We start from the raw sequence: 13,246 nt of genomic DNA on the forward strand, positions 1-13,246 counted from the left end.
GTGTGCCTTGGCAGTCGAAGGGGGGGGGGAAAGATATAGTAAATACAAGACTTGCTCAAATAAAGTCCTACCCCACAAGTGTTTCCTGCATGTAAAAGACTAAATACATTAATAACTGAAAACGATTTGCTATAATTGTGATGACATGATATTATTAGGGATGCACTGTTTCACTTTTTTTTCTGTTTCTATAACCTTCTGATACCTGACTTAAAAAGAGCATCTTGCAGTTTTTCATTTATTCTACATTTATGCTTAAACTTGCTTGAAAATTACAATTAAAAAAGTGAATGCAGGATTTGATATGTTTTACGAGACATAAGGGCAGGAATTCAGAGGGAAAGGAGCAATTTTGAGCTCTGCTCTTAAAAACGGCTTTTTTTAAGGTCATACGTCAAACGCGTCATATTACATCACGCAGGGGACACATCTCCGCTCTCTGACCGCGGGTATAGGAGAGTTGCGTTGAGTAGAGCGGTTGTGTTTTAAGGAGCTGGTATTTTTCGGCAGTTTTAAATTGTATTTCACCATTTGTAATCATGGTGCAGTATTGTGTTTGTACAGGTTGCACAAATACCAGCCTGTCAGGACATCGAGTCCACAGTAAAAAGGACCGGAGCTAGCGTTCGTTCCTGGGTGCGTTGTGCATCCACCTCCCTGCAGCACATACTCTCCACAGCTTTATCAGGAAACCGTATTACTTCTCTCTCCCCCCCCTTCGCTGCTCTCTCTCTCTCTCCTCCGGTACACCTCCGGTACACGGCACCGTAAGACGTAGTGTGGAGTTGCATTAGGTAACGCTGTGGTGGCTGTACTGCTCCAGCCGTCTCCTTTGTGTTTGTTTGTTTCCCCCTGTCTGTGTTGTTTGTGTGTGCGTGGTGGCTGTCACTCCTGGCTCCNTTGGTAAAATCATATTTTACATCTTAAAGGTGGGGTAGGTAATTCGCTTCAGAAACACTTTTTGTTGTATTCCATGGAATGCTCTTAACATTCCGATAGCAATAAATACATTAAAGAGCATCTTGCAGGTTGTTATTTTTTCTACATTTATGCTTAAACTTGCTTGAAAATTACGTCATATGCATTCGAATATTGATGTTCAACTTCTTCTGTGTCTTCTGTGTCGAAACTAGCATTGGGATCCATGTTTATTAATACGTTACACCGGCCGCTCTCACCCTTGTGTCCCCCGTGTTACGTCACACGCGGGAGGTCACGTGCCGAGGCTTTTTTATGCGGAAGTGAACATTTCTTACAAAAACGACGCCAGATGTCACTGTAGTGTATATTTCTGTATATTTTTGGGAAAATCTAGTGTATTCATCATTTTCCTACACATTTATTCACAGGTGTCTTTAACCTGGAAGTTGCTCTTTAAGATATCTGCCAATACGGCCGATAATGTAATCAGAATACTTTATTTACTGGGGAAATCTGGTTTTGGGACACTAGCTTCATTGAGACAAAACTAAGGATATATCCTTTAAACAAAAGAAGTTAAGTAAAATGTGAATGTGCAATACAGGTTCATAATACAAAAAAAAAATGTATTTATATTAACATAAAAAGTCAAAATTAAAAACAGCTATAATCAAATTTAATAAAAATATTACGTAAAAAGTAGAAATGTGCACATTGTACAATACACAATGTAACCCATTTTTGTAGGCTTTACAATGCAAAACAGTTTAAAAATGACAAAATGCGATGTGATCCATTTCGTCCTCAACTTCAGGGTTTTTTATCCCGGGCTTCCCGAAGCTGATGCGTTTCCAGGAGCACCACGACCGCATCCTGAAGAAGATGATGCCCAAACTGAAGCAGCACCTGGTGAGAGCAGATGAATAATAAGTGCTGAATTATCCAACAACTGGTCACAGTACAGGAAGGCTATCCAAATAACTCGGGGATCAAATACAGCTGTTGGATTAAGTTATTATATGAGAAAGCTCTTCCTGTATTTACAGTAGAATTACTTGATACACCTGCCTTCAGGGGTAATACTTTGACAAATAATATGTATTGGGTATATCTATTTTTCTAGATACTGTATGTACAAGTCATAATTCCATTTTCTTTTTGAGAAATGTATTTATTAGCATTAGTTTTTTCCAACAAAACACATATACGGTACACATTTTTATTTCCCAAAGAAAGAAAAAGTACAATAATTAAACAAATAATCAGAACGATGCAGACATTATGATCGAAAACCAAGTAAATATAAATGTCCAGAAATATACAAATATTAGTATTAAAGAATTACTTAAAAAAATTAAAACAACATACATACTCAAGTGTTTTGTGAAATTGTCAATAGGTTTTAACAGTTTTTTAATTTTTTCAAAAGAAAGATTTTGTATGTACCGTTTTAAGAAAATTAAACGTTTTTTTGTTGTTTTAGTTTGGCTGAAAATATTTCTGATAAGGTGCACAGAAATATATGATATTATCGTAGGACAAAGACCTTTATGAACCTGCTAAATGCACTAAAAGTACTTCCTGTTTGTTTGTTTGTGCGGCTGCAGGACACCCAGGAGGTTTTAACCAGTCTCTACACCATGAAGTGGTTCTTTCAGTGCTTCCTGGACAGAGTGAGTACATTACCAACATATGGCATATCAAATGAAATAAAACTGCAGACAGATAGGAACATTTCTTTGTGAAAACGTCCCATCCAAAGACATATTTAATGTTTAGATTCCACAATCAGGGGGAAAAAATGACTTCAAAATCACTCTAAATTATACATCAACATGACACTTTTGATCGATAAGCCTGGTTTCTCTTGTTATCAAAACCCCTGAAACACCAATGAATTGACACTAATAACAAGTCGCCAACAAATGCATTTTCTCCTGGTTAAAAAATGAGTGCTAAAAATAAGTAAGTTGAAAGAAAACTTAAGTCCAGAGGAAAACATTTAAGTACGGTTTACATTTTGTACTATCTTGTCATGTACAGCCTGTTTTAACTATGAAAATAATGACTGCTAAAAACTACAGTTCCTAGCAGTGGCGGTTCTAGACCAATTTGACTGGGGGGGCCAGGCTGGGGCCAGTTATTTTCTGAGAGGGGCCCAATAAATGCAGGACGACAAAGACAGTATGAAGTAATTGTGCATAAGAAAACAATGCGATACAGTTATTGTTATTGTTTCAGTATACATATTTACTTCAGATACTCATGGTTACAGTTTTAACGCTCTAATGGGTCTGACTAGAATGACAAATAACGTTAGCTCCGCCTATTCCGTCAGCCAAGAAATAGTTTAATCATAAACTTTTCATTTTCAGGGGGGTCCAGAGTCAGTTGCCCCCCCCTAGAACCGCCCCTGGTTCTTAGCTTTCAAAAAAATTACTGAGGCGTTTAAAAATGTTTACATTGATTTATATCATAGAAACTAATGAGAAGGAAAGAAACTAGTGAAACATTGCTAATTTTGGTTTTCGATTATAACCTCACCTCTTGTTGTGTTTTTTCTGTGCAGACTCCCTTCACCCTCACCCTCAGGATCTGGGACATCTACATTTTGGAGGGAGAGAGGGTGCTGCCCACCATGTCCTACACCATCCTCAAACTGCACAAGAGTGAGCTGACGGCCCAGTGCTAGCATCTGCTGTCCACCACTCAAACACTATAAATGTCTAACTGTGTGTATGTTTTCTACAGAGCAACTGTTGAAGCTGTCCATGGAGGAGCTGGTGGAGTTTCTGCAGGTGACTTTGTCCAAAAATTTCTTCTTCGAGGACGACTTTGTGGTGGATCAGCTGCAGGCGTCCATGACGGAGCTGAGGAAGACCAAGATGGAGCTGCCTGCCCCAGGTACTGCTGCAGCACGAGGGTCAGAGGCAAACAGCTGTAATACCAGAAGGGACATTTATCAAGTCGACTCTGAGTCTGAAACCAGAGGCAACTTCAAACTAATACTCTGCTATTTCAGTATTTTACTACAAGTCTGATCTAAAGTAGTATGCCATTTTATTTTATTTCATGCGTCACCATAGGCAAGGCAAGGCAATTTTATGTATATAGCACCTTTCAACACAAGGCAATTTAAAGTGCTTTGCAAAAATGAAAGACATTAAGAAACATATTATAAAATGGCATTTAAAAAACACAGATAATAAAACATGAATAACGAAAGGTACATGAATAAAAGTTAAAGTGCAGTGTGAGCTGAAATGTTTAGGTCTGACTCAATCATTGCTAACTTTTTAGCATAAATAGTTTTCTTTGACCTCACTTTCTTTCTACTTTCGTTTTTAACTTATCCTTTAGTTATTTCAAGTGTTTCACGCTAAACGAACCCCCCTTTGGAAAATGTTAATCTGCAACCCATTATTCCGAAAAATTCTACGGATCCTGGACATATTTGTTTAGCATATCAAACTAATTTGTTCCCAGACATGTGGCTTGCTAGTTTTGGACTGTAGGATATAATGTGAACTCATACAATATACACACTTGCCAATTGTCTTGTGGTTTTTAGTATCCTTAATACTGATAAAGAACAACCTCTTCTTTCAATTCACAATTGCGCAAAAAGTAAACATTTGATCAATTTACCTGTATTATTGAAATGTATATTGAATCTTTTTGTGATTTGAAAACTATTTAAAGTCATCACCTTCGGCTTTTTGAAACCACTTTCTAGAATTTTCCTAAATCAGCAATTAGTTTAAATCATTTATAAAATAACAAATAATATTAAAACCATAGGCAAAACATTGTAGTACAAAAATAAATGATCGAATTTAAAAATAGCTTCACAAAATCGGCATTCAAAAGCTGCAGTTACGGTTGGACTAATCAGCTGATCCTTTTTTTATTAATCGAGTGGTTTATAAAATGAAAATAGCAAAGAAAAAGAATGTTTGTGCAAGTTAATATCTTTAAATATCTTGTTGTTTGTCCAACACCAACATATATTCACTTTAATATGATATTAAACTGAGAAAAAAGGGAATTCTCCATATTTGAAAGTCTGAAAAACACAATTTTCTTCCATTTTTGCATAAGAAAACTACTTTGGGTACACCTGGGTACAAATAGCATTGTTCACTATAGTTACCTGGGTACAAATATAATTGTTCACTATAGTTACCCGGGTGCAAATAGCATTGTTCACTATAGTTACCCGGGTACAAATAGCATTGTTCACTATAGTTACCCGGGTGCAAATAGCATTGTTCACTATAGTTACCTGGGTACAAATAGCATTGTTCCTTATAGTTACCCGGGTGCAAATAGCATTGTTCACTATAGTTGCCTGGGTGCAAATAGCATTGTTCACTATAGTTGCCTGGGTGCAAATAGCATTGTTCACTATAGTTGCCTGGGTGCAAATAGCATTGTTCACTATAGTTGCCTGGGTACAAATAGCATTGTTCACTATAGTTACCCGGGTACAAATAGCATTTGCCTTATATTCATGTTGATCTATAAGTCGACTTATCATTGCAGCTTACAGTCCATACTGGAAAAAATGCACCAGTCGAACACTACAATGAAACAAATGCCCCTTTTTGGTATCATGGCTTTTACTTGTGTCTTCCTGCTTTCCTTTAGCTCGTAGCATTAACATTATTAGCGGTGTGTGTTTTTCTAATCTTGCTCTTCTCAATAATCTGCTTCTCTCCCTCTCCTTTCAAACGATGTTAGCCAACAACAGCAAAAGTGTGGCCGTGAGTGGGGGCCACATCCCCTCCTACAACAGTAACCGGTGGGCTATCCTGACTGGTGTTCCCCTCTCCATGTCTCTGTCCATCTGTCCCTCAGTCAGTCCTGTCTGTCTTCTGTCTGTCCAGCAGCACTCAGGGTTTTCCCTCACAAAATACTGTTTTTTTTTTTTTTATCCCCCCACATTATAATATTTATAAATAAGTTGCTTCAGTCCTGCAGTGTCTGGCTCTCCTCTTGTTTCTTTTTTTTTTTGGTACCTTTTACTGCCTTTTTTTATGTCAAAAAAGGACTTTCAGGAGACATCATGTGCCCTCTGGTGGCTGACTAATTGATTGTTAGTGCCATTTATTACGTTGAGCTTTTTGAGATAAAATAATTATATTTCAATTATAGTTTAAGTATGTTTTTGAAATATATAATTTATAACTGTAAAGCTATTTATATAATCATCTAATTGCACCTTTTTTGTTCACTGTCCTCTCAAGTGGTGAGGTTAATACTTTTAAATAGACAAGATTGCTTTTCCAAATGATGAATTTACTGAAATGATCACCTCTCAAAATATTTTTCCAGGTCCTTATTTGACGTTTTCCTGTTATTAGTCGCAGGTCAGTTAGTCATTGTATAACAGCAGCAGAGACTTCACATTTTGTAAGATGTTTTAGTACTGCAGCTCAAAGAGGAACTTTCTTTTTTAGCCCACACAGCTTCAACAGAAGCGTTCTGTTCCTTTCACTGCATTCTGACAAGATAATGAGCCACTTTCCAAACACTGGAGGCTTTTGTTTAACTTCTGTTTAAACAGTCCTACCACATTTGCTGGTGTGCAGGGGGGATGATTTTTTACATTTTTGTATCTGAATGGGCGAGATGTGAGAAATGCCAGTGGTTTTATGGTCTCCTCTTTCCCTAACCACATCACCACAGCAGTATAATTGACTCTGTGTGGATGAACCCTTTATGTAGAGTGGCAGCGTGCGGACTCAGTTCAGGACATGTTATATTAAGAAGGCAGCTATAGGTTTCAAACATTATTCTGAATTACATTTCTTGTTAGTCTGCCTTTTTCACAAAAATGTGCAGCATGTCTCAGTGGACTTGTGAACTTTACTCATAAAAGGTTTTCAGAATTACATCTGCAACATTTAGAGAAATGATTCAGAGTGGACAGGATGAAGGATTCCTGAAAGAAAACTGTATTAGCGCTAGAACGAACCCTTTGCAAAACTGCTCTTTACGTTGGAAAAGGCCAGAAATTTGACATACATTTATACAATTCTCATGAGGGTTAGGGACAGAAAAGAAAAAGAGAGAAAAAAGGAAATATGCTAGCTTAGGTTAGTTTCCCCCATTAATTAAACCCATTTCAACAAGAGAAGAAGTCCAAAGTCAGTGGATAAATTCTTCATGGACAGACACATTTCACATTTTCAAGAAGTTTACTTCCTGGATCCCTCCTCTCTCAGCTGCTGTTTCCTGACTTCACACTTTGCCTCACAGTCCCAACAACACCATCACTGTGTCTATGTTCCTGTTAACTGTATTTTACTTAAAGCATTCGTATCAATGTCATTTCTTGTAACATGCACTGGATTTGCAATAGTAACTTTGGACAAGTCTAAGCGAAGACATATTTCTGTGGCTTTAATGCTCATTAGTCTCAGTAACTTGGTTCATAAATCAAGAGTTATGTCTGCATGACCTTTTAAGTCTGGGGCTAGTACTGCAGCTAAGTACAGTTTAATTAAATGAAGTGAAAGTCATCATTTAACGACCACTCAATCGATTGTCACTTCCTTAATGAGCCCTTTCAGCACGATGGGAAATAATTAATTTTGTTTTTTGTCCTTCGCTCTGCCTGTGGAAATTTGATTGTGTTTCTCCTTTATGTGTTACCTCTCTATGGCAGTGGTGTTGCATGAATCCATGTCCCTTTTGTGACTCACCACACCGTGTGTCAAACCATCATTTGTTTTGTTTCTCGATGGCGCTCTAATTTGTTTCCTTTTTTTTTATCTTGCAGGTAAAGAAGATGAGTATCCCAAGAAGCCTTTAGGGCAGCTTCCTCCTGAGGTGGCCCAAGTGGTGGTGAACCACGTGGCCAACGGGCAAAGCTACACCGACCCTGTGGAGCCCCCCCAGGACCCGAGTCCTCTACCGGTCCGTCAGCAGGACAGTCGGCCCCCCAGCCGCTTACGCCGGGGCTCGCTGGAGAAATCCATCCGCCACCAAAAGGCTGAAAAAAGAGACGCTCGCTCAAGAGGGTCGGGGGAGATTCCCAATGATCAGCGGAAGCATTCCACTACACCTGAAAGGGGGGCCCCACCGCCCTCAGCCCCCGCCCCGACACCCCCGGTGGATCGAGGGAAGCCTCAGAGCCACGCCACCGCCAACCACAACTCCAACGCAGCCTCCAGCTCCCGCAAAGAGATCACCCCCCGCTGGTTCAAACCCTCAGACACAAAGCTGGAGGCGGTGAAAGCGGCAGCCGCGCGGGACTTCCACCAGAGCAGGGGGGCTTCACCGGCCCCCTCCAGCCCAGAGGACAGCGCCCTGGCCCCCGGCCGCCCGAACTCCAAGGGCTTCATCCCCGACACCAACCGCGGCTCCAATGCCTCGCAGTATGACAACGTGCCGGGGCTGCCGGAGCAGGATTTCGAGATCCTGGAACTTGACAGACCCCCGTCCAGAATGAGGACCCCTCGCAGTGACACCCCCTTCAGTGTGTCCTCCCTCCATCAGGGCAGCCCGAGCCTAGCCGGGAGCACAGTGTCCGTCGCCTCCGGGTCGAGAATGGCCAATCACCCTCCTGCGTTCACCAACAACAGTCCAGGGAGGGTGTACCCCGGCAGCCAGTACAGCACCCCCCCCCAGCAGTACTCCCCGGGCAGAACTACAACAGAAGTTCCCATCCTCCACCCTGCTTACGGCGTGAGCCGGGACCCCCGGGGAGAGGACCGACTCTACGCCCCTCCCTCCCGATTCACCCCGCCCTCCAGCGTGGTGTACGGGGATCGAGCGTACGCCACCACCCAGCGCCAGAACCCCTCCCCGGAGAAAATTCTCATGAACAACTGCTACACAACCTACCGCAGGGGGCCGCCGGGGAACCCCCGAAATGTGAGGCCCCCACCAGAGCACTCCCTGCAGCTGGAAACCCAGGGGAGGTCCACCCCGATCTACCTGCAGCAACTCACCTCCACCTCACAGGTGTACACCCCGGTGGACTACAGGTTTGAGGGGCATCAGAGGGGTGAGCAACACTTTCTTCATGAAGGCGGGGGGCATCGGCGGCCTGTAGACGGGGCCCTCCCATGGGCTCCAGATGATGATCGGCCCCCTCATACCCCAGGTGGTGTGCCCCGCTCACCCAGCTTCGAGCGAGCCCAAATGTCGCCCGTTCAGGAGTTCACTTTCCCCCCCAACCCAGAGCCCCTGCTCCACTACAGGACTCCACTCCAGGAGCCCGTCCTTCGCCAACAGCTCCCCCAGCTGTTCGGAGGGCCACACTACAGGCCCGCACAGGAGGCGTTCGCCCTGCAGGAGTCCATGCTGCTGTGATAGACAAATGGCAAGACACTGTAAAAAAGAAAGAACTGAAGTGTAGTCAGACACTGTGGAAAGACCAGCTCTGCTCTCGGCGCGTGAACTTCTGACTTCTGACTTGTAATGTTGCAGCACGCACCAGCCTCTGAAGTTTCTACTGATCACTTTAAAAACTGACTGAAAGATTTTATTTTATTTTTGGATGTAAATCATTAACAAGAGGTGACAGTATATATCTTTTGGAGTCTGATATGTACAGTGGATGTATTTGTTAATATGCTGAGTTGTTATCAGTAGCAGGGGGAAACTCTCCTGAAAAGGCAAAACTGACTTATTTTCCATCTTTATTTTTTTATAGTTACTTCCAGATATTTACAATAGAGATGGATCTACTCTATACGCTCGTGAATGTTATTTTTCAAAAAGAAGTAATAATACTGTGTCCCAAGATATAATTAAAGAGCACTGTGCAATTTGATTTCCAATCTGCAGCGGCTCTAATGTAGAAAGTGATGTTAATTTTGTAGTCTTTCCTTCCCCATTAACAGATGTGCAATTCATTTCTTTTTCAAGCGTGAAGTACAGTTTGTTGGGTATCTCAGTGTACTTTTTGGTTCAATTCCGACCCCAAATACAGAGCTCATTTGTGAGGGCTAATAATATATATATTTAGTTTTATATATTTTGGTTAGCTGGCTTTAAGCCCTCTGATTGGCTATGTAACTATAGGTCACATGTTTGTTTTTTTCATTAATGTTCTATAGTTACCACATCTTGAGCACATGCAGCCAGAGATAGATGTGAAGGCGTTTGTTTTGTCTTATTTTTCTCAACACTGTCATATCACTACTGTTTAGCTGCTGTCAAATGGAGTCATCTGACACACACACACACACACACACACACACACACACACACACACACACACACACACACACACACACACACACACACACACACACACACACACACACACACACCCATGTCACAAAGGTAAGAGGCACCACTTCAACATGTAATAAGTCACATTATTATGATTATTCATCTCTGGTTCATTTATACTCAAACAGTATTGCCCTTACTGTTCATTACATTCCCTAAGTTCTCTTTGTATTTGTTAAACAACTAATTGCAAACCATTCTGATACTTTGCTTAATAAAATGAGGTGGGTTAAAATGAATCTTTGGCTCCTTTTTTTCCTGTTACAGCGAAACTCCGCCTCCTAGTGGACATAAGGATAGAAGCAAATAGTAAGTATACTATTACAAAGTAATAGTAAAGGGTATCAAAGGAATTAAAGCCTGTGTGAAGTCTCAATATGTTTCAATAGCTTCTTTGTCATGTGACCCAGTATTTCCAATCAATGTAAAAATGTGTTGCAACACGTGCAGGACAAATCTTTTTTTTTTTAAATCACTTCATTATAAATGACTTTTCTACGACAGAAAGAGCTGGACCACAGCTTTTTTTAGATTTGTCTTTTTTTCTCATTTCAACGTGGCATGTTTTTATGATTTTTTGACACACTATACAATGTCGTTTTTCCCTATTTTTTGACATAGTATGTCCTTTTTCTCATCATTCCGACGTACTAAACTATGTAGTTGTTTTCTGATGTTTTCAACATACTAAGTCCTTTTTTTCCGATTTTCGTTATTTTTAGATTCATTTATTTTTTAAGTGTATTCGTTGATGGGCAGGGAGCCAGTGTAACGGGGGGTGATGAAAGGGTCAAAAAAACTTCAAAGTATTGTATGTAACAAAAATATAACATATACACAGAGAGTCCAACCTTTAACTGTCCGATCGTAATGCTGTGTTTTTTTCCTTTCCTGATTAAGTTACTCAAACCTATAAGGTATATAATGTACAAATTATTTTTAGGGGAAAATATATTGATTTTAGAAATACACTGGAGAAAGAGGAGGAATACGAGTCAAAACAAAACAATGAATAAACTTGACATTTTCTACTCTTTCTGTATTTATTTAAAAGGTCAGATTTATTGCTGTACATAATGGCAAAGTAAAAAAAACATATTTTCCTCTGACATTACAAGTGGAACATAACAACATAAAAGAAACTGGAGTGTTCTTCATGGCAAGTGGACCTGCCTTTTAATCAAACTGCTTAGCTGTGTGGTTGGTAATGTTTTCAAACTGCATCTGCCACTGTTACACTCGTTGCCTCAGCAATATGATGATGTTTTACTTTTAAACAAGTAAACTGTAGCGTAGTAAATGAAAAAATAAATCTGTGGCTCTTTTTTAACACAATGCTTTAATATTTCGGGGGAGTCCTACGACAGACCTGCTGCAGCAGCGTGTGTAGCACCAAGATGTCACTCAGTCTCTCCATGTCACCTCCACTTCATCTGTTCTGTACCTATGAAAGCAGAAATGTTAATGGACGGATAAAAAATAATGAATTCAATTAGTTTGACTTGAAATATGATTCACCCTGGAGGATTGAAGGTAATAGTTACATCTATACTGCTGGTGTTTTAGCTGGGAGAGTGTTGATTTTTTTTTGACAAAACAGAGACAAAAAAAAAATTCTACCTTTGAGTAATCCACGAGTCTTCTAGCTCCGTCACCTGACCGGACCTAAACATCTCCCAGCCAGCTTGAGCAATCATCGCTCCGTTATCAATGCAGAACCTGTGGTACAAAGTGAACAGTGTTATCTGGACCGAACCTGGAACACAATGGTGCGACTGACTATAGGAACTATAGGGCGATGTTACAATACTGATCAATATTTTTCACGGTGTCTGAAACTACCTGACATCAAACAAGACTTTATTTTAGACAATGTGTTTATCATAATGGATTTCTCAACTTAAGTTAATTATTTGTATGCAAATAACAGCACCTGAGAGGGGAAACAAGCAGTGTGTTTGTGGTTTGTTGTAAATAATATTTAAAATGCAAAAGCAATGATTCAATTTGATGTAAACATCATTTAAACAGATATGGGACAAAAACACTGCAGGATAGGGTCAGTTAAAGCGTCCTGAGTTTGAGTTTTTGTGACCCAGTAATAGTGTATGTTTACAAAGATTAGAGCAATTTAAGTTTTGGTCCAGGGACCTTCAACCTATTGCTCATTCGTGGGAATCTAAAGTGAATCTATTGTCATTTGAATGTTTACCGTTCATCTGTGGCAAAAAGCTTGGCATTTCTCTCCTTACACATCACCCCCATCATCTCCTGCAGACGCAGGTTACCTACAGAGGAACCAGGGGGTCACATGATCATGTCATAATATAGAATGTCAGAGAAGTCATTCAAAAGAGTGTCGTAAAGAAAAAAGTGTTATAGTATGTCATAACAAATGTCAACAATATCATAGTATAGTTATTAGTATGTCATGAAAATAATGTCATAAAAAAGTCATAGTGTAGTAGGTCATTAAAAGCATATGAGATCATAGTATATAATAAAAGTCCTACAAACTCATAGTAATCTAAGTCATATAAATTGAATAAAAATTAAGTATGTCATAAAAATGTCTCAGCTTAGTATGTCATAAAAAGGCATAAAATAATATTTCATAAGTAAAGTCCTCAGCATTGTATTAAATGTAGAAACATTTCATAAAAACCTCATAGTATGTCGTAAAAAAGTCAAAGGGTGGTATGTGTTAAAAAAGTCCTAAAAATGTATAGTATGGCATGTCAAAGATAATTTAATAAAAACATATTTCATGTAATAAATGCTTTATAGTATAGTTTCTGATCAACAGTAATAGTGTAGTGTTGAACAATATCATTAAAAAAGTGATCAGTTATAAATCAGTGAAGTAAATCATAGCACTGTATGTCCTGTGAACAGGTCTGGTGCACTTACAGCCAACGCCCCCCACTATCAGGACCTCTCCGGAGCCGCAGTGAGCCATGGCCCTCTCTGTGATCTCCAGGTTGCAAATATAATTGTTCACTATAGTTACCCGGGTGCAAATAGCATTGTTCACTATAGTTACCCGGGTGCAAATAGCATTGTTCACTATAGT

General features: G+C 39.9%; 2 protein-coding genes across 4 annotated transcripts in view; one reads left to right on the top strand and one right to left on the bottom strand.

The window, feature by feature from the left end:
• usp6nl (USP6 N-terminal like) overlaps positions 1-10,412 on the top strand; it is a 19,577-nt gene extending 9,165 nt beyond the window's left edge. Inside the window, exons 5-9 of the mRNA XM_010783124.1 lie at positions 1,716-1,830; positions 2,529-2,594; positions 3,491-3,590; positions 3,673-3,825; positions 7,709-10,412. Coding sequence (XP_010781426.1) covers positions 1,716-1,830; positions 2,529-2,594; positions 3,491-3,590; positions 3,673-3,825; positions 7,709-9,246 — 1,972 coding nt within the window. The 3' untranslated portion in view covers positions 9,247-10,412. The remainder of the gene's footprint in view (positions 1-1,715; positions 1,831-2,528; positions 2,595-3,490; positions 3,591-3,672; positions 3,826-7,708) is intronic.
• On the bottom strand, positions 1,745-13,147 carry LOC104955731 (probable tRNA N6-adenosine threonylcarbamoyltransferase). 3 transcript variants are annotated; one of them, XM_010783121.1, is made up of 5 exons: positions 13,084-13,147; positions 12,386-12,461; positions 11,794-11,892; positions 11,543-11,617; positions 1,745-1,827 (listed from the first exon to the last, which is right to left on the bottom strand). In XM_010783121.1, exons 1-4 carry the CDS (start codon positions 13,130-13,132, stop codon positions 11,578-11,580), a joined length of 264 nt encoding a protein of 87 aa, XP_010781423.1. In that variant the 5' UTR covers positions 13,133-13,147; the 3' UTR covers positions 1,745-1,827; positions 11,543-11,577. The 3 variants fall into 3 exon arrangements, with proteins under 3 accessions (XP_010781423.1, XP_010781424.1, XP_010781422.1); XM_010783122.1 differs by lacking the exon at positions 1,745-1,827 and adding an exon at positions 3,841-3,859; XM_010783120.1 differs by lacking the exon at positions 1,745-1,827 and having other exon boundaries at positions 11,198-11,617.
• Between the last annotated feature and the right edge of the window lie 99 nt (positions 13,148-13,246).

Source organism: Notothenia coriiceps, unplaced genomic scaffold (genome assembly GCF_000735185.1).
Source record: "Notothenia coriiceps isolate Sejong01 unplaced genomic scaffold, NC01 NC01_scaffold00024721, whole genome shotgun sequence".
Lineage (NCBI taxonomy): Eukaryota > Metazoa > Chordata > Actinopteri > Perciformes > Nototheniidae > Notothenia > Notothenia coriiceps.

Coding starts and splice junctions, on each gene's coding strand:
- LOC104955731 (XM_010783121.1), bottom strand. CDS start 13,132: ATGGCTCACTGCGGCTCCGGAGAGGTCCTGATAGTGGGGGGCGTTGGC. Junction 12,462..13,083: donor GATAGTGGGGGGCGTTGGCT/GTAAGTGCACCA, acceptor GTTCCTCTGTAG/GTAACCTGCGTCTGCAGGAG. Junction 11,893..12,385: donor CTTTTTGCCACAGATGAACG/GTAAACATTCAA, acceptor TTTGTACCACAG/GTTCTGCATTGATAACGGAG.